The 20,038-nt window shown below is 44.1% G+C and overlaps 1 protein-coding gene across 1 annotated transcript; it reads right to left on the reverse strand.

Moving 5' to 3' along the window:
* Positions 1–13,831: 13,831 nt before the first annotated feature.
* Cd209a (CD209a molecule) lies at positions 13,832–19,415 on the reverse strand. The gene is made up of 7 exons (NM_001105904.1): positions 19,292–19,415; positions 19,104–19,190; positions 18,745–18,834; positions 18,027–18,113; positions 17,304–17,455; positions 15,993–16,102; positions 13,832–14,648 (listed from the first exon to the last, which is right to left on the reverse strand). The coding sequence occupies exons 1-7, from the start codon at positions 19,335–19,337 to the stop codon at positions 14,498–14,500; spliced, it is 723 nt and encodes a 240-aa protein (NP_001099374.1). The 5' UTR covers positions 19,338–19,415; the 3' UTR covers positions 13,832–14,497.
* Positions 19,416–20,038: the final 623 nt, after the last annotated feature.

A 20,038-nucleotide genomic window follows, 5' to 3' on the forward strand; every position in this document is an offset into this window, starting at 1 on the left:
CTTCTTATGGGGTCACCCTGCTCTTCCGCTCCTGTGTCTTTATCTCTTTCTCCACAGGTTTAATGGTTTCGTTGTAAAGAGTTCTTCAGTCCTTAGTTAGGTCCACTCCTAGACATTTTCTTTTCTTTAAGGTTATTATGAATGGGTGTACATCCATGATCTCCTTCTATATGTATTTGTTGATAATGTTATTGATTTGTGTAAGCTGATTCTGTATCTTGCCACTCTGTTGAATTTGTTGATCATTTTTTAGAATTTTGAGATCTCTAATGTGTAGTATCACATCAAATAGGGTGAGTTTGACTTCTTTCTCTGTTTGCATCCTTTTAATTTCCTTACTGCTGTAGATAGTACTTTGAGCACAATATTGAAAAGGAGTGGGAGAAGTGAATGTCCCTATTTTTTTCCTGATTTCAGTGAGATCTCTGGCCTTCAATTTATGTAGGGAGCTCCAGGCTTTCAGATTTCCTAAGTCAGCACCCAGGATGAGATGACCTTCTGTTATGGTTTGCCCTGGAGTTATCTGTATTTTGATGCTAATTCCACTGCCCCAGGGACAGCTGCCTAGTCACATAATCAGGACTCAGGTGACTTCTCCAGAACCTTCTCCCCATTGAATTTGTAAAATACAGGTGAGGGGCAGGTACAGGATAGAAGGAGGCCTGTCATTGGAGGAGAAGGAAGGATGGGCGGGAGAGAAGTTTGAAGGAAGAGGAGGAGACAAGGGGAGAGAGGAGGAGACAGGGTGGAGGAGAGGGGCTGAGAAGCCGTGGCAGGACAAGATGGCAGGTGATGTTAAGATTCTGCTCTGTGTATTTACAGGTTGTTATTAATGTTCTCAAGGGATGGATAGTACCGGGCTTTGTATGTTTAAGTGGGCAATTATATCTTACCAATTGGATCTAAGATTATTGTGTTGTGTGTTTTTTTATGTGAGGGTTTGAGTGTAGGAAAGTGTGCGGCTGGGCTGTGTTTCCACCAAGATATCTAGCAGATATTTTGGGGCACCGAGGTGTGGACCTAGCGGGGTAAAAGACCATCAATTTTTTTTTTATTTTTATATTTTTACAACAACAATCTTCAGTTATTCAGTTGCATTTAAATTGTACATGATCCTGTGAGAAACTCCTCACATACATTCCTGTGAATTTCCTCAATAAACTCATTGGTTTATCATGTAGGACATTAGTGGTGGTATCTTTACTTTGGTTTGTTGTTGGCTCCCTATCCATGTGAGCAGATCCTTGTTCATATCTCTTCAGGAATAGCGTCACGGGAACCTTGCACGTGCACGTGCACACACACACACACACACACACACACACACAACTTTATGTATCTCTATATAACCTAAGCTCTACAAACAGAGATTACTACAGAAGAAATTTAGTATTTGTCTCTGTTTTATAGTATATTTTGCTTAACATGACAATTTTCAGTACAGCTATTTACAGCAGATAACACAATTTCACTCTTCTTTGTGGATGAACAAGATTCCATTGTAAATATGTCGCATTTTCTGTAGGTAAATATAAATGTTTTCATTCATTTATCTGTTGATGGACTTGCTAATTCTTTATCCTAGCCATCGTGAATTGTAGAGCAATAAACTGGATGTTCTTTGGTGTTTTGCATCTGTAGCGGGGTGAGGGTTGACACAGCTGGGGCACAAGGCAGTCTTGGTGGTTTTGGTTTTGAAGGGGTGAGCTGAGCTCTAAGCACACGACATTCATTTCTCTCTGCTCTTACCCATGATGCGATGTCTTCAGATGCTTTAACATCTCTCCATCTTGACTTCCTTGCTATGAAATACTTCATAGCCTGGCACACAATTCTTTCATTAAAAAAAAAATGTCGTGTTGTGTTAGGCAAAATAAGCCAGAAGGACAAACATCACATGGTTTTTATCTTTTGCAGAGTCTGGACTTAGGGAAAAAAAAGCTGACGTGAAAGTAGAACTGGACTACAGAAAAGGAGGAAGGGGTCTACATGATGTTCGTGTGGCTTGGGGAAGACTTCATTGCCACATCTAAAACTGACAATCACTTGCTTTCTGGACTCTGCAAAAGTACTTATGCAAAATTAGAAAACCTACAGACAAGCAGAAGAGCAGGCCAAGGGAATGAAGTAGCAAAACCTAGAAGGGAGACCCCAGGTTTGTGATCCCAGCACTCGGGGCTCATACAAAAGAATTGCAAGTTCAAGGCCAGTGAGGACCACACAAGACCCTGTTCATAAAAAACAAAACCAAAATAGAATATTGGACATACACTTAAGGAAAGCTTAAATTCATTAGGATTTGAAGCACAAGTGATGATATATCGGTCACTTTATTCTAAATAAAATAGCAAGCAGTGAACAAGGTGGGTAGATGCAGGAGAGATGGCTCAGTGTTTAAGAGTATTCGGCTTTTGTCAAAAACTAGAATTCATTTCTCAGCTTCCATATCAGGTGGCTCCTAGTCTCTTGTGACTTCAGCTTCTGGAGATCCAAAGACCTTCTAGCCTCCCCAGATACTTGAATTCACACACACGTACATGCTTATATATACATATTTACGAAATATTTAAAAAGAGGATAACTTTTTATTTGTATGTAGCCCAGGCTGGCTTTGTATCAATGACCCTTCCCTGTCAGCCTTCTGACTTGTAGGATTACAGGTGTGCACCACTGCACCTAGGTGAAAGGGTGGGCCGTTGTTAGAGTCGGTGAGGATATGGAGACAAGAGAATCATTGGTCACTGCTGACTGCAGTATAAATTCAGTCATTTGGGAAAGCAATTTGGAGGTGAAAGTGTGTAGTAAAATTGCAGCAAAATATGTTCTGTGATAAATTTGTGCATGTGTACATGCGTGTGCATGTGTGTATATATGAATGTGTGTATGTATGTATGTATATGATGTGTATGATATGCATGTGCATGTGTATGTATGTATATGATGTGTGTGATATGCATGTGCATGTGTATAGTGTAATATATGTGTGTGCATGCATATGGTGTGTGTGTGTGTGTGTGTGTGTGTGCCAGAGGTTAGGTCACATGTTTTCCTCTAGCACTCTCCGCATTATTTTTTATATTCTCTGTATGTAGACACATGTGGAGGTCAGAAGACAACTCTGTGGGTTGGTGTCTCTTTGTCAAGGCTCTCATGAAATAAATTCTGGCCACCAGGCTTGCAAGGGGAGCATTTTTACCCATCAAACCACTCCGCCAGTCTGACTATACCTTATTTTTTTTAAAAAAGGGATCTCTCATTGAACCTAGAACTAATGGTTCCAGCAGACTGGCTGGACGGTGAGTTCCAGGGATCCTTCTGTTTTCACCCATGGCTGGGGTTATAAATGCTTGCTGCCGAGCCACGCCTTTTTATGTAGGCGTGTGAATTAGGCCCTCGTGCTGGTGAATCAAGTTCTTTACTAATGGACCCATCTCCCTAGCCTTTGATATTTAGAAAATATATATTCTTTTTTTTTTAAAAGATTTATTTATTATATATAAGTACCCTGTAGCTGTCTTCAGACACACCAGAAGAGGGCATCAGATCTCATTACAGATGGCTGTGAGCCACCATGTGGTTGCTGGGATTTGAACTCAGAACCTCTGGAAGAGCAGTCAGTGCTCTTAACCACTAAGCCATCTCTCCAGCCCGAAAATATATATTCTTAAAGTGAGGTTGTTCCAAGGAAATGTTTACTTCCCGGGAGGCTCATTTGGAGTTGTTTATGGCATCAGAGTTGGGGGTAATCCCCTTGTTTCCCCCGCCCATGAGTAGTGAAGGAATCCATAGGCTTGATGAGGACATACAACAAATCAGTCAGACCTTAGTCATACAGGTGTAATAGTTTCAGATCTCAAAGAGCTAATGTTGGGAGAAATAGAAATTACTCTAGTTAAAAAACCATCAGGGTTAAAGGGAAATGTGAGGGTTAAAGTGATGAATGAGGTTGAAGGCACAGGAAAAGATAAACAAAAGGGCTTGCAGGTGGTAGGAGATTAAGTAATGGGAAGGACCAGGATCTGGGGAAAAGCCCACCTGGCTCCAGTAAGTGCCTTTAGGAGCTGTTTCTAAAGGAGCAGATACATCCTGTTCACCAAGGCACACATACAAGGCACCATCGCCCTTTCTCAATTCTACTCATACTTCTAACTTTAATATGCATTTAATTGTACCAGGCTGAATTGTAGGGAAAGATGGCTTCAAGAAAGTCTCACCTGCTCCAGGAAGGAGACATTCACAGACCCTCCCCACGACCAAAGAGGGAAGGGAAAATGGAAGAATAAGACATTGAAGTCCAGAGGCTGGCAGCCCTCACCAGGGGCCACTTAGCCGAGTGAGAGCCAGTCCCTGTGGAAAGCGGACTTAGCTTTCCTTTCCGTGTCTCCTTAAGACAAATCTTGATTTCTCTCTCAGTCTACGTGTGCCCCAGTGTGAATTCTTTCTGTTCAGGGGCTGAAGGTGCAAAATTGCTGCTGCAGTTTGGATGGGGAACTTCAGGAGGCCTCTCCCACCTGTAACAGAAATAACTGGTGATGTAATTACACTTGGCACACACACACACACACACACACACACACACACACACACACACACACACACACACCACACCACACCACACCACACAGTTATGTGTAAACTTTAAGCACCTGCATCAAACACATCAACATGGACCTTTAGGATAAAGAGTTAACCCCCGTGGGTTATCAATGCTTAGAGGAGTGGTGTTAGGGCAAGGTTGTTGTTTTTCCAAGAAAACAGGGAGGCCCTACTTTTCTTCTCAGAAGGCTTCTTGTTGAGAATGGCACTTCTCTTTCCTTCATTATCAGGAAATGAGGGGCAGGGCATGACAGGATCACAGCTTCCAGGCAGGGAACACCCCAAGTAGTTCTGAAGAGGAAGGAGAAGGAGAAGGAGAAGGAGAAGGAGAAGGAGAAGGAGAAGGAGAAGGAGGAGGAGAAGGAGAAGGAGAAGAGGGAGGGGGGCGGGGGCGGGGGAGGGGAGGGGGAGAGGAGGGGGAAGGAGTAGGGGGAGGGGAGGGGGAGAGGACATACTTTAGATACTTAAGAAAGAGTTTATATGGAATTGATTCATCAGATCCGATGAAGGAGAATGTGTTAATATACTTGTCAGAGGAGGTTTTCTGAAAGAGCTACTGTTGGAATGCTGCCTTCAAGGACATAGGCACAGGGTCTCCCTATGTAGCCCTGGTTGACTTGATCCTCACAGACACGCACCTGCCTCTGAGTCCCAAACCCTGGGATTAAAGGCTGGTTACTGCTTTGAAATTTTATCATTTATTGTTTTTTTGTTTGTTTTTGTTTTTGTTATTGGTGTGTGTGTGTGTGTGTGTGTGTGTGTGTGTGTGTGTGTAGTGTGTGTGTGCATGTGTGGAGGTCAAGTACAATTTTTGGAAGTTAGTTTTCTCCTATCATATGGATCTAAGGTATTGAACTCAGGTCATTAGGCTTGGTAGCAAGTGTGCTTAATCTGAGACATCTTGCCAGCCCTCAGCTTTCTCCTTTTCATGTAGTCCAGGACTGCACTCTATGGAATTTTGCCATCCACTTTCAGTGGGAGTATTTCCACTTCAAGTTAATCAATGCTCCCCCACCCCTGGCATGCCCAAAGCCTTGTTTTTAGACCTACATGATTTTGAACCTTGCCACATTGACAATCAGTTATCAGCTGCAGAGTTGGAGGCTTAAGAGAAACCCTTTCTCTGGAGATGCTAAGATGAACAGAGGGGAACTCATCTGAGGATAGGCGTCAGCTGTGGCCAGTCTATATAAAACAAGCAGAGTTTTGCTCTGCACTAATGGGGGAAGAAATGAACCCAGGATTGAGCCTCAGGACAAGGAGCCCTCTGTAGCTTGCAGTCTCTTTAACTCTGTGGCCAGAGCACCACTGAAGCACCAATGCTTCCAGAAAAGTCTCCTCTGACTCCCCAGGTACATGAATGAGTTCCCCACCCCTTCCTGTTTTCATGTGCCTATTTCTGTATGTATTTCACATGCATATGTATGTGCATGCACATGTGGAAGCCCAAGGTTGATGTTAGGGATCATCTTCAATCACTCTTCCATTCAGTGGAGCAGAGTCTTTCATCAAACCCAAGGCTTTCTCTGGAGTTCTCGTTTCTACCTTCTCCAGTCGGAATGACAGTAAGTCTCCTAGGCCATGTGGCATTTAGGTGCATCCTTGAAATCCAAACTGTAGTCTGCATTCTCCTGTGGTAAGCACTTTAACCACTGAGCCATCTCCCCAGTGGAGTCTTTATAGCCAAAGAATCGGTTCCAAACTGATCCTTTCCTAAGAATACATTCTCATTCATGGCTAATGGCTACCTTGAACAGAGGTTATAGTGACAGCTCATTGCAAAGGGGATATTACTATTCAGTTGCTTCTTTTAATTCTCTCTCTCTCTCTCTCTCCCTCCCTCCATCTACCTATTGATCTATCTTTCTATCTATCATATTTATTTATTTATTTAGAAAGAGAGAGAAAGGGAGAGAGAGGGAGAGGGAGAGGGAGAGGGAGAGGGAGAGGGAGAGGGAGAGGGAGAGGGAGAGGGAGAGGGAGAGGGAGAGGGAGAGGGAGAGAGTATTTGTGTCTGTGAGTGCATGGGAGTGGAGATGGGAGGACAGAAGAGGGTGCTGGAGCTCCTGGAACTGGAGTTACAAGCGCTTGTGAGCTGCCTGACACTGGTTCTGGGAACTGAACACAGGTCCCCAATAAGAGCAGGATGTGCTCTTACCCACGGAGTATTTCTCTGGTCCTTAGACATTTAGACATTCTTGAAAGCACAGGGAGCAAATACAGTGGACATTTTAGAAGATGCTCTGTTCCTGCCTGGTCTCATTCTTTTGAGTCTGTCTCCAAGGAGTTTCATTTTGAAAGTTGGTGTTCAGAATATTAGAAAACCTTGGTGTGTTGACCCATTGACAGTCTATTGAGTTGTTTTGTACATTTGGAGGATTCATAAAGAGGCGGCCACATGGCCCACATCCTTCCTGATCTTAATTTTGTCTCTTCCTCATTACAATCATGAGATGCGTCTCTGCAACAGCTGTAAACATGCAAAAATAAAATTCTTAGTTAGCAACAGATAAGAGAAAGCTTCCTTAGCTGAGTAAGGGGTCAGTTACAGGAATGTTTTTCTTAATCACGGAATATGAAAACAATGTTTCTGATAAATTTAAGAACAAGATGAAGATAGCTCTAGGCTAGGAAGTTTAAGTTTGCCCTAAAAGAAATTAAGTTCTGGTGAGCTGCAGAGAGTGGTGGATGGTGTTACCTCCCAGGGCTGCTGAGAGTGGAGGCTGGTGTTACCTCCCAGGGCTGCTGAGAGTGGAGGCTGGTGTTTATCTCCCAGGGCTGCTGAGAGTGGAGGCTGGTGTTTATCTCCCAGGGCTGCTGAGAGTGGAGGCTGATGTTACCTCCCAGGGCTGCTGAGAGTGGAGGCTGGTGTTACCTCCCAGGGCTGCTGAGAGTGGAGGCTGGTGTTTATCTCCCAGGGCTGCTGAGAGTGGAGGCTGGTGTTTATCTCCCAGGGCTGCTGAGAGTGGAGGCTGGTGTTTATCTCCCAGGGCTGCTGAGAGTGGAGGCTGGTGTTTATCTCCCAGGGCTGCTGAGAGTGGAGGCTGGTGTTACCTCCCAGGGCTGCTGAGAGTGGAGGCTGGTGTTTATCTCCCAGGGCTGCTGAGAGTGGAGGCTGGTGTTTATCTCCCAGGGCTGCTGAGAGTGGTGGCTGGTGTTTATCTCCCAGGGCTGCTGAGAGTGGAGGCTGGTGTTTATCTCCCAGGGCTGCTGAGAGTGGAGGCTGGTGTTACCTCCCAGGGCTGCTGAGAGTGGAGGCTGGTGTTATCTCCCAGGGCTGCTGAGAGTGGGGCCTGGTGTTTACCTCCCAGTGCTGGAGAAGCAGAGGCAGAAGGTTGCAGTATCAGCTTGGGCTACACAGTACGTTTCAGGCCAGCATGAGCTCTATTGTGAGGCCCTGTTTCAAAACACAAGGCACGGCAAGTGAGATGCCTGAAACAAACTTGTTTCTCAAGCCTGATGACTTGGATTCAGTCCCTGGAAGGAAGGTGTGTAAATGTCAAAGGGGAGAACAGACTCCAAGTCATCTTATGGCCTTCATACTTGTATGGTGGCTCATGTGTGTGCATATGTGCATGTGTGTGCACACAAACAGACAATCACGTTATAAGGACCCAAATTTGGCTTCTCAGGTTAGTGGGCATCTTTAACCTCAGTACTGGGATGCTCAGAGAACAGTAGATTCCACGGTGCTGTTAGACATATAGCTGCTAGGTGTGGTAGCACCTTCCATGTTCAGTGATAGACTGTATCTCAGAAAACAAGAGAGAGGGGCTGGAGAAAGGGGCATTTGTTGCTCTTGAAGAGGACTCAGCACCCACATTGTGGCTTACAACCATATATTTTCTGTAAAACTCACTGTAGCTTTTATGTATATACCAGTGGCACACATAAACACACACACACACACACACACACACACACACACGTGTACAGGCACACACATAGAAGGTATATGGTGTCTGATGAATGATACCTAAGGTTGATTCCTGGCCTCCAAATACATTTGCACAATGTATGTATCAGCCACTGCACACAAATGCATATGCACACACATACAAGCACTAATAACTAATAATATTTCATAAATTAAAAATAAGGTGAAGAATAATAGAAGAAGACATTTGATTTTACTTCTGGCCTCCACGTGAACCTGCACGTGTGTGCCTGCACTCACATATGAACATGAACACATACAGAACAAAACAAACATACCTCTTGCTCTTTTCCCCATGCAGTAAGAAGCAACAAGAGAAAATCCTATAAATCTTGGAAAGGTAAAAGCTACTATCATTCAGCCAAGAAAGTTCTAATTTATTGAGTTAATGTTTTACTGGCCTTGCAGGATTGACCTAATCTCACTTTCCATATCTCTATCTATCTATCTATCTATCTATCTATCTATCTATCTATCTATATGTGTATATGTGTATATGTATATGATATATATGTATAGGATATATATGTATATGATGTACATGTACATGTATATATAACATATGGAAATTATTTATATGGGTATATATTTAAAGACAGTCTCTTCAATTCTTTTCCCTATTTTTTCTTTTGTGTATAAGTTCTTTAAAAACCACAGAACATTGTTTCTGTCTTACATTTGCCAGTGAAGAGGAGAAATCCTGATAATCATATAGGAAAACATTACCGTCTTCATTCTCTTGCCTCTCCACCTCTGAGATGACAAGCATGTGCCTCGAGGCCAAGTTCTAGGCATTGAACTCAGGTCCTCATGCTTGTGAGGCAAGCACTTGACCAACTGAGCTGCCACCCTGGTTCAGACACAGCAAGGTTCCTCAGAGACCCTATTCCCCCCAGCCCCCAGTATCACCCATTGGCCAGAGCATCTGTCTTCAGGTCCTGCCTGTAGCAATCACAGATGAGGTATTCAAATGAACTTCCATTTATTTCTGCATTTATTATTGGAATTCATCTGGAAAGGAAACCAAATGGATTGTCTGATGGGTTATCTTTAATTATCAACTTGACACAACATAGCATCTATCACCTTTGTAGAGAAACTCAGTGATGGACTGTCTAGATCAGGCCTGTGGGGCTTCCCTACCTTGATTGCTTTAATTGATATCAAAAAGCTCCACCGGATGTGGGTGGCACTGCTTTCTGGCTGTGGACCCTGGAGTGTCCAAGAACAGACAGAGTGAGCTGAGCTCATCCTATCTTCTCTTGACTTTGAATGTGCTTTGGCTTCACTGCCTCAAGTCCTACCCGTGTGACCTCTCAGCAATGCTAGGGCATAACCTGGATTTGTGAGCTGTAAAATCTTCTCTTTTCAGCTGCTTCTTGTCAGGAGATTTTATCACGGTGAAGGAAATGAAACTAGGATAGGGTGTTCCTTTTTAGAGTCCCACCAAAGAAGTTTTAGGTCTGCAGGATAAATGGTGGGGGACGGAAGTCACAGAGCTCTCCCACAATCCACGTCCTGTCTGAATCATTCCCAGTCTGAAAGACGTCCTATTGGAGTGTAGACCTGTTTAGGTTTTTTTTTTTTTTTTTTGTAAAAAGATTTATTTTATTTCACTTTGGGCTGGAGACATAGCTCATTAGTCAAGAGTGTGTACGGCTTCTCCAGAGTTCCCAGCTCACAGGTGCTTGTGATTGTAGTTCTAGGGAACGTGACTCCATCTCTGTTTCTGCAGACACATGCGCTCATGTGCTCATACTCACATGTAAACACACAATTAAAGATAAATCACTTTAAAGATAAAGTGTGTGCATGAGTGCTTGTGTCTGTGTGCATGTAAATGCAAGTTCTCATGCAGGGGAGGGTTGCAGCTGGCTTCCCTAGAACTGGAGTTACAAGTGTGTGTGACATGTCCAATACTGATGCACATACTCTTAGCCAACCAGTGGACTGAGCCCAGGGGCCCCAGTGGAAGAGCTAGGGAAGGACTGAAGGAGCTTAGTGGAATTGTAATCCCATAAGAAGAACAATATCAACTAACGGACCATCCAGAGCTCCCAGGGACTAAACCATCAACCAAAGAGTATACATGGAGAGATCCAAGACATATGAAGCGGAGGATGGCCTTGTCTGACATCAATGGGAGGGGAGGGAGGCTTGATGCCCCAGCATAGGGGGATGCTAGAGGGGTAAGGCGGGAGTGGGTGAATGGGTGGAGGAGCACCCTCATAGAAGCAAAAGAGATGGGGGGGAGAGGGAGATGGGATGGGTATGCGTGTGTGGAGGGATATGGGAAGGGGAATATCATTTGAAATGTAAACAAATAAAATGATTAATAAAAAAAAACAAGTGGGTGTAAACTTTCTGAAATAGATGCCGAGAACTGAATGTGGATCCTCAGACACACCAGAAGAGGGCATCAGATCCCATTACAGATGGTTGTGAGCCACCATGTGGTTGCTGGGATTTGAACTCAGGACCTCTGGAAGAGCAGTCAGTGCTCTTAACTGCTAAGCCATCTCTCCGGCCCCAGATGCCGAGAACTGGATGTGGATTCCCCCACAAGAGCAACAAGTGCTTTTACCCATGAGTTACAGCTCCAGTAGGTTCTTCTACTAAGTGATAGGCTCAAATTGTCATAAGCTACCACCCAAAAGCATCTTCTATTGGGGTTCTCTCTTGATGTTATAAATTCCATAGGATTGGACACATGTGTATTTACACACATTGATCATTACGCCACACAGAATGATTTTGCCACTTAATAACCTTCCATGAATCATCTATTCACAAGGAGATTTAGAAAATTCTCTAGCAGGATTATAAAACCAACTTGACAAGTAGATTGTTGGGACTTGCTAAAGATGCCCTAGGCAGAGTGGAAAACAGGGAGGGAGGCTCTTAATTCAATATTTTTTTAAAAGGATTTACTTTCATTTTAAAATTATGTGTATGTGTAAATATTGGTGTTCTCAGAGCCCAAAAGAGGGCATAGATCTCCTGGGGCTGAAGCTACTGGTGCTCGTGAGCTAATGGACATGGGTGATGGGAACCAAACTCAGATCCTCTGTAGGTGTAGTAGGTGCTTATCACCATGGAGACAGTTTCCTAGCTCCCCAGGTGGATGGAGCTTTAGTCTCCCAGAGTGATTAATTGATCCTTTTGATTCCTCATACTGAGATATTTGACACAAAAGTACATTTTCTCTTTAAAAGCTAAATAGAGACCAAAAATTTGAAAGAGAGCAGGGAGAGGTATACGGGAGGGTTGAAAGGGAAGCAGGGGAAATGATGAAGTTATAGTATAATCTCAAAAGATAAAAGAAATAATTATAAATGAAGCAAAATAAAAGGTCTAGGGCTGGGGAGATGGCTCAGTTGCTAAAGCATTTGCTGAGCAAGCATAAAGACTTGAGTTCAGATCCCTAATACCCAGGTTAAGTCAGGAGATGCTAGAGCATGCTGAAATGTTAGAGTTAGCCCAACACTGGTGGAGTGCAGAGACAGATGGAGTTCTGAAACTTACTGTCCAGGCTTTTCAAGCAGTTAATGAATGTCAGGTTCAGTGAAAAACCCTTCTCAGAAAACAAGATAGAGGGCAACTGAGAAAGACAACTGATTTTGACCTTTGGCCTCCATATGACCACTTGTACATGTGCACACATCTACACAAAATTGGATATACATTCATACACCACACACACAGATTCACACATACACCTCCTCACACACATACGCACATGCACATACAGAGCACACATTATACACACACCACACACCCATGTAGTACATACACAATGCACCCCCAACATATGCAGACACATATCACACAGCACACACACATGCATACATATACATACACCCATCCACAGGATGTACACAGCAATAGACATACACATATAGCACATGCATGTAAATATACGTTGCACACACATATGCATATACACACAACACATAGAACACATTAACATATGGGTTAATTAACATACACCTCAGCTGATAGAAAAATTGCACAAGAATGAGGAGAACCATGAGTGATGGACGCTCATGAAAACATTCTACAATTTTTGTTTGGGTTTTCTTAGTAGTGGAGCCTGAGACAAGTATTTGGGTATCAGTAATTTGTCTAAGAGGAGAGCATACAACATACAGTAGAGTGGAAGAAAATCAAGAGGGCCAGTCAGGGAAAGAAAGGACAGTAGGGCAAGAACATGGGTAGGCTTATGATTATTATATGGGCAACCAGGATTCAGATAACCAAGAGCCCCAGAGAGGTACTGTAGAAGTAATTAATTTAGTTAAAAGTTAGTGTTCAGTTCTAAATTCAAACTGTTTGTGGAGGACATTTTTTTTTTGTGGTCAACCCCAGCAGAGGAAGGGGAAGTCTATCGAAATGTGTTTTTCTTATGGCTTGGAGATTGACAAAGTCCAGTCTCTACATGCCTGGATGGTGATGGATGTGGACGAACATTCCAGGCTTGAATCACCTCTTTGGCTTTCTTGGTGTCTGGCCCCATGCAGATTTTCTATTCTACACCAAGTTACCCATTGGCATAAATACCATGGTGGTCAATGGCACATAAGAAAAGAAACCCATCACTTAGTAACAGAGACAAAGTCCCACTCTTTAATTATTTCATAAAGAGAAACAAGACTAACAGAAGGACAGGCCTAGAAAAGTAGGTCTGATAGTAGCCACATGTGACCTCATGGGGGGGCTATGGAGCCTGAAGTATCCTGCATAGTTGTCCCATGCTGACCCTAACATGTTGTATCTCATCTATGTGAGCTTCACCAGGAAGTCTGACCTCAGAGAAGGCAGATGATGCAGTGATCTGGGACAGTTAAGGAAAGGAGAGAAGAATTTCCAACATCTGGAGCACTGTGTTCTTCCTCCAAGAAAGAAGATTTTAGAGAATGGTAGGAAAGAGGTGTTGGAAATATAGAAAAGCTGGAGAAGAGCTGTGAAACTCTGTTTTTTGTTTTTGATTTTGCTCTTAGGCTCAGATGTGATCTCACAGTGGCTGAGGCTGCACAAAATCTGGCCTCCCAACAGTCAGTTATGGATCAGGGAGGAACTCACAGGGTCCTTTCCCTCTCTGTTAAATTATTGGCTGCTGATGGGTTTTGGGAGAGGGACAGCCATTGTTTTCACTTGTGATGAGCGTACCAGACTCCATGATAGTTTCAAACCCATGGTCAGACAGATGGCCCTGGTTAAATTCAGTGGGTCAAGAACCAAACAAAAGTTCATAAGTGGAGGAAAGAAGCGATAAAAAGAGAGGGATTCATGATGGATAAAGGATGGCAATAATAAAAATGTTTATTTAGACATATTTATATGTAAATATGTATAAAATTGTCAATGAGCAGATTCAATAAAAATTATTGTGTTAATACCCTGGCTCCATATCCACATATTAACAAAATAATTTTAGATTATGACTAATAGGTGAGGAATTGGTTTGCTTATAGCCTACAGGTTGAGCTCCTGAATCAGAGAAGGGTCCCATAGAAAGGGGTGCAGGGTGGATGGATGAAAATTTAGTAGGTGGGAGTAAAATACTTAGAAATGTTATGAAGCCACATAGGATGTATCATCGATTGCACATGGCTGTACATGGTTTGACCTCAGAAAGGAAGACAGAGGAGATGAAAGGGACCCACTTAAGGGCCTGTACACACCTCATGTCTGTTCACTTCATTAAATGGCAAAGGTAAATCAGAGCCACAACCACTAACCCAAAGAGAACCTGCAGACCTCAGAAGACCTCAGCAGAGGTCAAGGAGACATGCTGGTCCAGGAGCAAGGCAGGGGGCAAGGTACCTGCCAGAGAAATGTCTCACAGACCTTGTCAAGGTATCAGTGGCCACAGACAAGGAGAATAAACTGGCATGGCTATGGGTAAAGTTCTGCCATGTGGCACGGTTTGGGAACTGTGGAGGCAGTGGAGGGAGTTGGTCATCACTTGCTAGAGCAGGACGTTTCAGGTTTTTTGCAGATCCAGAATTTCTTGTTGTCACATTTGGTGTCATTCCAGCCGTCTTCTCTGAACTCTGCACAGTCTTTGTCTCCGACGTTGTTAGGTTCCCCTTTATTCCAATACTTCATAAAACTGCAAAGACAAGGAGACATGAGATTCTGTCACAGCCATAGTCTGTAAGCCGTGGAAAGCACAGTGGGCTGTGCTTCTCTATGACTTCTGCTTTAGTTCCTGTCTTGAGTCCCTGCCATGACCTCTCTCAGTGATGGGATGTGACCTGGGAGTTGTAAGAGGAAATAAATCTGTTATTCCCCACACTGTTTCAGGTCATGGTGTTCACCACATCAATACAAGGCCATCCAGGAAAGACAGCACCTAGAACTCAGTAACACACTTTAAAACATCCGCACTGAAGCCTCCTTGACCCACATCATCTATTTCTTTCCTTGACACCCGACCCAAGGCCTTTGTCCAAATCTCCCGATCCCTCCACATCTAGCAGTCTGGTCCTTCGTTTCCCGTCACAGCATCAAGTGGTGATATAAACTCCTTCTCCTTGAACCTTTGAGTACAACAAGCTCTGGGCATATTCTTTTATTTTTGTGGTGGTGGTGGCGGCAGCGGCGGTGGCGGTGGCGGTGGCAGTGGTGTGTGTGTGTGTGTGTGTGTGTGTGTGTGTGTGTGTGTCCCTGAGTATGCAGGTGCATGTGCACATATGTAAGTGTAGGTGCATGCAGAGCTGCAATTACGGGTAGTTATGAGCTCATTGATGTGAGAACTTGGAATCAAACTTGTGTTATCTGGAAATTTCAGGTTTTTTGCAGATCCAGAACTAAGGATTCCCAGGTTCTACCTACATGCTATATTGTTAATGGCAGCAGTAATTTTCAATCTCTGTGTGATCATGTATGTGTGATTGTGTTCATTTCTGTCTCTGTCTCTCTATCTCTCTCTGTCTCTGTCTCTATCTCTGTCTCTCTCTTTCTCTCTCTCTCTGTGTGGTGTATGTGTGTGTGTGTGTGTGGTGTGTACATATGCATGTGGGAATCAAAACTTCAGCTATTGTGCCTTAGGACATTCTCTACCTTGATTGGAAGTTGCTGTTTGGTTAGGCTGGCTGTCCTGCAAGCCCTAGAAAACCTTCTGTTTCTGCTTTCCCAGTTCAGGGATTACAAGTGCATGCCACCATACACCGGTCATTTTTACATGGGTTCTGGACATGCACTTTTCCAATGGAGTCATCTCCCAGTCTTAGATTTCCTATGTAATCATTCCTATTTAGTGCAAGCCTTTCCTGAAGTTCTGATCAAGGGATCTCAAGCACCTTCTATCCTATCTGGACTTTTCTTCATGCCACTCTGAAAATGTTCCAAGCTCTAATGCTTAGGTGACCAGAGAGGGGAGATAAGCCCCATGGATACCTCAAGTCAGAGCTTCACCACACTCTGTAGGGTGTTCCCTTCTTCTAGTACTCACGTGAGGGTCAGAGGTGAACCATCTACCCAGTGCCATGTAGATTCCTTGTTGATGTCTATGAGCCCCATCCAAGTGTAGCCTCTCTTCTTAGAAGTTTTTTGTAGAAAGTTCTAGAAAAATAGAAGAGGAAGAGTCAGAAGGGATCTCTGCCTCCCTATTTTAACCACTGTTTCCCTAAACTCTTGGTGGGAAGTTCTGCTTACCATCTGTTGTTTAGCTTTATAACTTAGATGACTTTCAACACTTGTGTGCTATGGGCAGATGTGTTCTCTCTAGTGCATAGTATGTGGAGACTTGGTAATGTCATATGCTTGTCTGTCTGAAAGTCATGCGAACGTTCCCATGAACTAATTCACTGTTGAGATTGATTGACTGTACCAGATCAAACAAGTTAATGATTATTGAGTGTGCTAGTGACCTCTGTTCAGGACTGAACTGTTCCACCAATGCTTAAAATCAGCAAGGCTGGCACTGTTTACACCAGAGGAATCAGGAAAAGATATATCAGGGATTTTTTTTTATACCAAGAGAAGAAATTGTTGAGTGATGGCCATATATTTTAACTGTTCCTCCCAAAGCACCAGTCACATTGAAAACTATAGTTGTGAGGATGAGGAGAGGCTGAGTCAGTTAAGTGTGTGCCACCCAAGCCTGAGGACCTGACTCTGACTCATGCAATTCCGTCATGGGGGAGCCAGAGACAGGAGAACCCCTGGGACTTGTTGGCCAGCCAACTTAGCCTAAATGGTGAGCTCCAGGTTAATGAGAGACCATGCCTTAAAGAAACAGTGCACAGCACCCGAGGGATGACACTCAACGCTAACATGGCCTACACATGCACACTCATGCACCTACATATGTGCACTGCATATGTGTACATCAGGGGACAATTTTAGGTGTGGATACTAACTTTCTATCTTTTTTGAGAAAGGGTCTTTTGTTAGGGTATTTCTGTGTATGCCATGAGAGATGCCTACCAGCTTCCGTGGATCCTCTTGTTCCTGCCTTCCATCTTACCATAGGAACACTAGGTCACAGATGTGTGTCCTCATGCTGGGCTTTGTGTGGGTTTGAGGAGTCCAAACTCAGGTCCTCATGTTTGCTGGCAAGTGCTTTACCCACTGAGCCTCCTCCCCAGCTCTAGTGTGTCTTTTTAATAAGTGCTCTGGTCTCATTCATAACCTTCTTATCTTCCCTCTCCAGGCAAGCAGTCTCTTTTCCAGAACATTGTATCCAATCAGACACCTCTCCTCCCTTTAGCCAGTGGCCTTGATGCATCCTCAGATGAGGACTGGGCCTCACCAGGCATACCTGTTCTTCTTCACTCTTGATGACTACAAGTTGAGCCCCCACATTGTGGCAGGCAGTGGCAGAATCATTCCAGGACTTCTGGGCAACAGAGAAAAAGTAGCAGTTTCCTTGGAAGGCTGTCCAGTCCCAGGGGCAGGAGCGGCACAGGCGATCTGTTGGAGGAGATCAGGTCAGGATGGACACATCTTCAACCTTCAAGCTCTCCACAATCAACCCCTCCCTTGACACAGCACATTCCTTACTTCACTTCTTGAGTTCCTTCTATACCCAGGAGAACCCAGGAGTCTGGGTTCCTTCGAACTGGAAGAAGTTGGGTCTTAGAGCTTGGAATGGAGGCCAAGAGGCAGGTTTAACTGAGTACCTACCATGTGCATACTCCTGTGAATGCTGAGCACCGAATGTGTCCAAATCTCTGTGAACATTGAGTGTCTAACATGTGTATACCCCTGTGGACTTTGAGAGCTTACTTTGAAGATACTCTTGTATACATTGAGTCCCTATTCTGTCCAGACTTCTGTGACTATTGAGTGCTTATTTTTTAACCCCTATAAACACTGACTGCCTATTGTGTACATGGACTTTAGTCAATACCAGTGAGATGCCTTCTTTAGTATTACCCTGCATGCCCATCTCACAGGTCCAGTGAAGAGTAGTTATTTAAGCAAAGTGACTCTCTGTGTAAACCTTTTTAGGTTGTGAGATTCCTCCCTTCCAGTCACTCACCTACCCCAGCCTTCAACTGGATCAGTTCCTGGTAGAAATTCTTCTGATTGGACTCCTCCTGTTCATGAGAACTGGGGATCTTATAGACTGGGCCAAGAAAAATAGTTACTGAAGTTATTAAGTGCTTACTGTGTTTTTTGGTCTATACTGGGCTTCTAGGACCAAGATATCCTTCTTCATCTCCCCCCTCCTTCCACTCCCTCCTTTTTCTTTCCTCTTTCTTTTCCTTTCTTTCTTTCTTTCTTTCTTTCTTTCTTTCTTCCTTCCTTCCTTCCTTTCTTTCTTTTTCTTTTTAATATAGTCTCATATAGTTCAGGCTGCATCAAAATTTCTATGTAGCCACCTCTATGAACCTCTCCTGCCTCTTCCTCCTGAGTGCTGGGATTATAGAGACACACCATTACACCCAGTTTTATGCAATCCTTGGGATGAAACACACGATCTTGAGCTTGTGAGGTAAACATTCTACCACTTGAACAATGTCTCTAGTCCAGCATCATACTCAAGACCCAAGGTCTCTCCTAGTCCTATTTGATGAGGAAGAGATCTAATAACCAAAGAAAATTGGGTGTTTAAGGCAAGTGCAGCCAGTGTCTCTATGCAGAACTCCTCTATTCAAAGGACCATGAGAACACAGTCCCAGTCAGTTGCTTCTCCCTTCTGGATCTTTTGGTTGAAAAGCAAGATCTGGGAGCCCCAAACCTTAATCCTGCCTGACCTTTAACAAGGATGACAACCAGCAGCACAGAGAACACAGTGAGGAAGAGCGCCTTCAGTGCCAAGGGAACATGGCTGTGGACCAGGTATCCTGTGGGAGAGAATGATGGAATTTTAGCACCTCAGTATCCCTGACTCAGTGTGGCCCTAGTTAGGCAATCCATCAGTCTCACTCCAAAGGTACAGAAGTCCAGATCCTAGACTGTACAGTTCCCAGGATTCCAGGTCCCAGATTCATTCAAGATCTGAGCTTCCAACTCTCTGAACATCAGTGACCTGAGTCCCTACCTCTCCCTGCTTTCAAGGAACCCAAGTTTCCGTCAGAAGCTGACCACTCCATAGTCCCTCATCCTGTTTTACCTGTGAAGCTACTGAATCCAGAATTTGGTTGGAAGCCAAAACCTTTCATAGAGTACCTGGTGTGGCTGGATGTCAGCAGTTCCTCATCTAAGTGTATAGAGCATCAGTCATATACAGGGTAGCCCAAGACAAGCACTGCCCTATTTGTGCCCCTTCCCCAAGCTCCCAGAGCACCAACCCAGTCTCACCCAGAGGGCCAAGCTGCTGCTTCCCTGTTTCCTTAGATTCACTCATGCTTCACAGCCACTTCTCAGTGCCAGAACCTGATGGAGACAACAGCTTTTATTTGCCTCCTCCTTGAATCTTACTTAGGAAGAGAAATTGGGAAGTGAGTACTGGCACTGGAAGAGTGAGAGGGAGGGGCTGAGCATCTGACACACCAGGCAAGAGATACATTTTCCAGGAATTTCAGAGAGGACTGAGAGGCACTGGACTTCATAGCAGAAACAGCTGGTTCACTTCCAGTATGGTCAGCTCTGGAGTGTTTTCTATAAAAACCAGGGTCTTGTAAAATCAAGGACTCTTGGGTCTTTTTCAGTTATGGTTGGGTGTGGGCTAGTGACACCGTATCTTTCCGGAAACACCACCCTGCTGATGCCATCTTGGTTTATTGATGGTGACAGTCATATGGTGATTTCTTCCCTTTTTCTGTTTTTGAGACAGGATTTTATGTAGCTCAGGCTGATCTCAAACTCAACATGTAGCAAGGATGACTTGAACTGCCTCATCCCTTCAGCTTGTGAGTTAGCTGGGGCTAACCGAGCCACACCCCCACCCTCTTTTTTATTTCTATGCATTCATTAAATTGTGCAAGTCACTTTCTTCTGGTCCACAACTCAGCTGGGGGAAGTTCAGGCACTCCAGCCTCCCCCCTCATACTCAGAGACAGCTTGACTCCTAGGTGGTCCATCATAGCCAGACTCACAGGTGAGAAC

Source organism: Rattus norvegicus, chromosome 12 (genome assembly GCF_036323735.1).
Source record: "Rattus norvegicus strain BN/NHsdMcwi chromosome 12, GRCr8, whole genome shotgun sequence".
In the NCBI taxonomy this organism is placed as follows: domain Eukaryota; kingdom Metazoa; phylum Chordata; class Mammalia; order Rodentia; family Muridae; genus Rattus; species Rattus norvegicus.

What these genes read in the sequence shown, in the direction of transcription:
- Cd209a (NM_001105904.1), bottom strand. Translation starts at nt 19,337, where the DNA reads ATGAGTGAATCTAAGGAAACAGGGAAGCAGCAGCTTGGCCCTCTGG. An exon ending in TCAAGAGTGAAGAAGAACAG is followed by an intron (nt 16,103 to 17,303) that starts GTATGCCTGGTG and finishes CTATTTTTCTAG; the next exon opens with AACTTTCTACAAAAAACTTC. An exon ending in GGTTCACCTCTGACCCTCAC is followed by an intron (nt 14,649 to 15,992) that starts GTGAGTACTAGA and finishes TTGTCTTTGCAG; the next exon opens with TTTTATGAAGTATTGGAATA.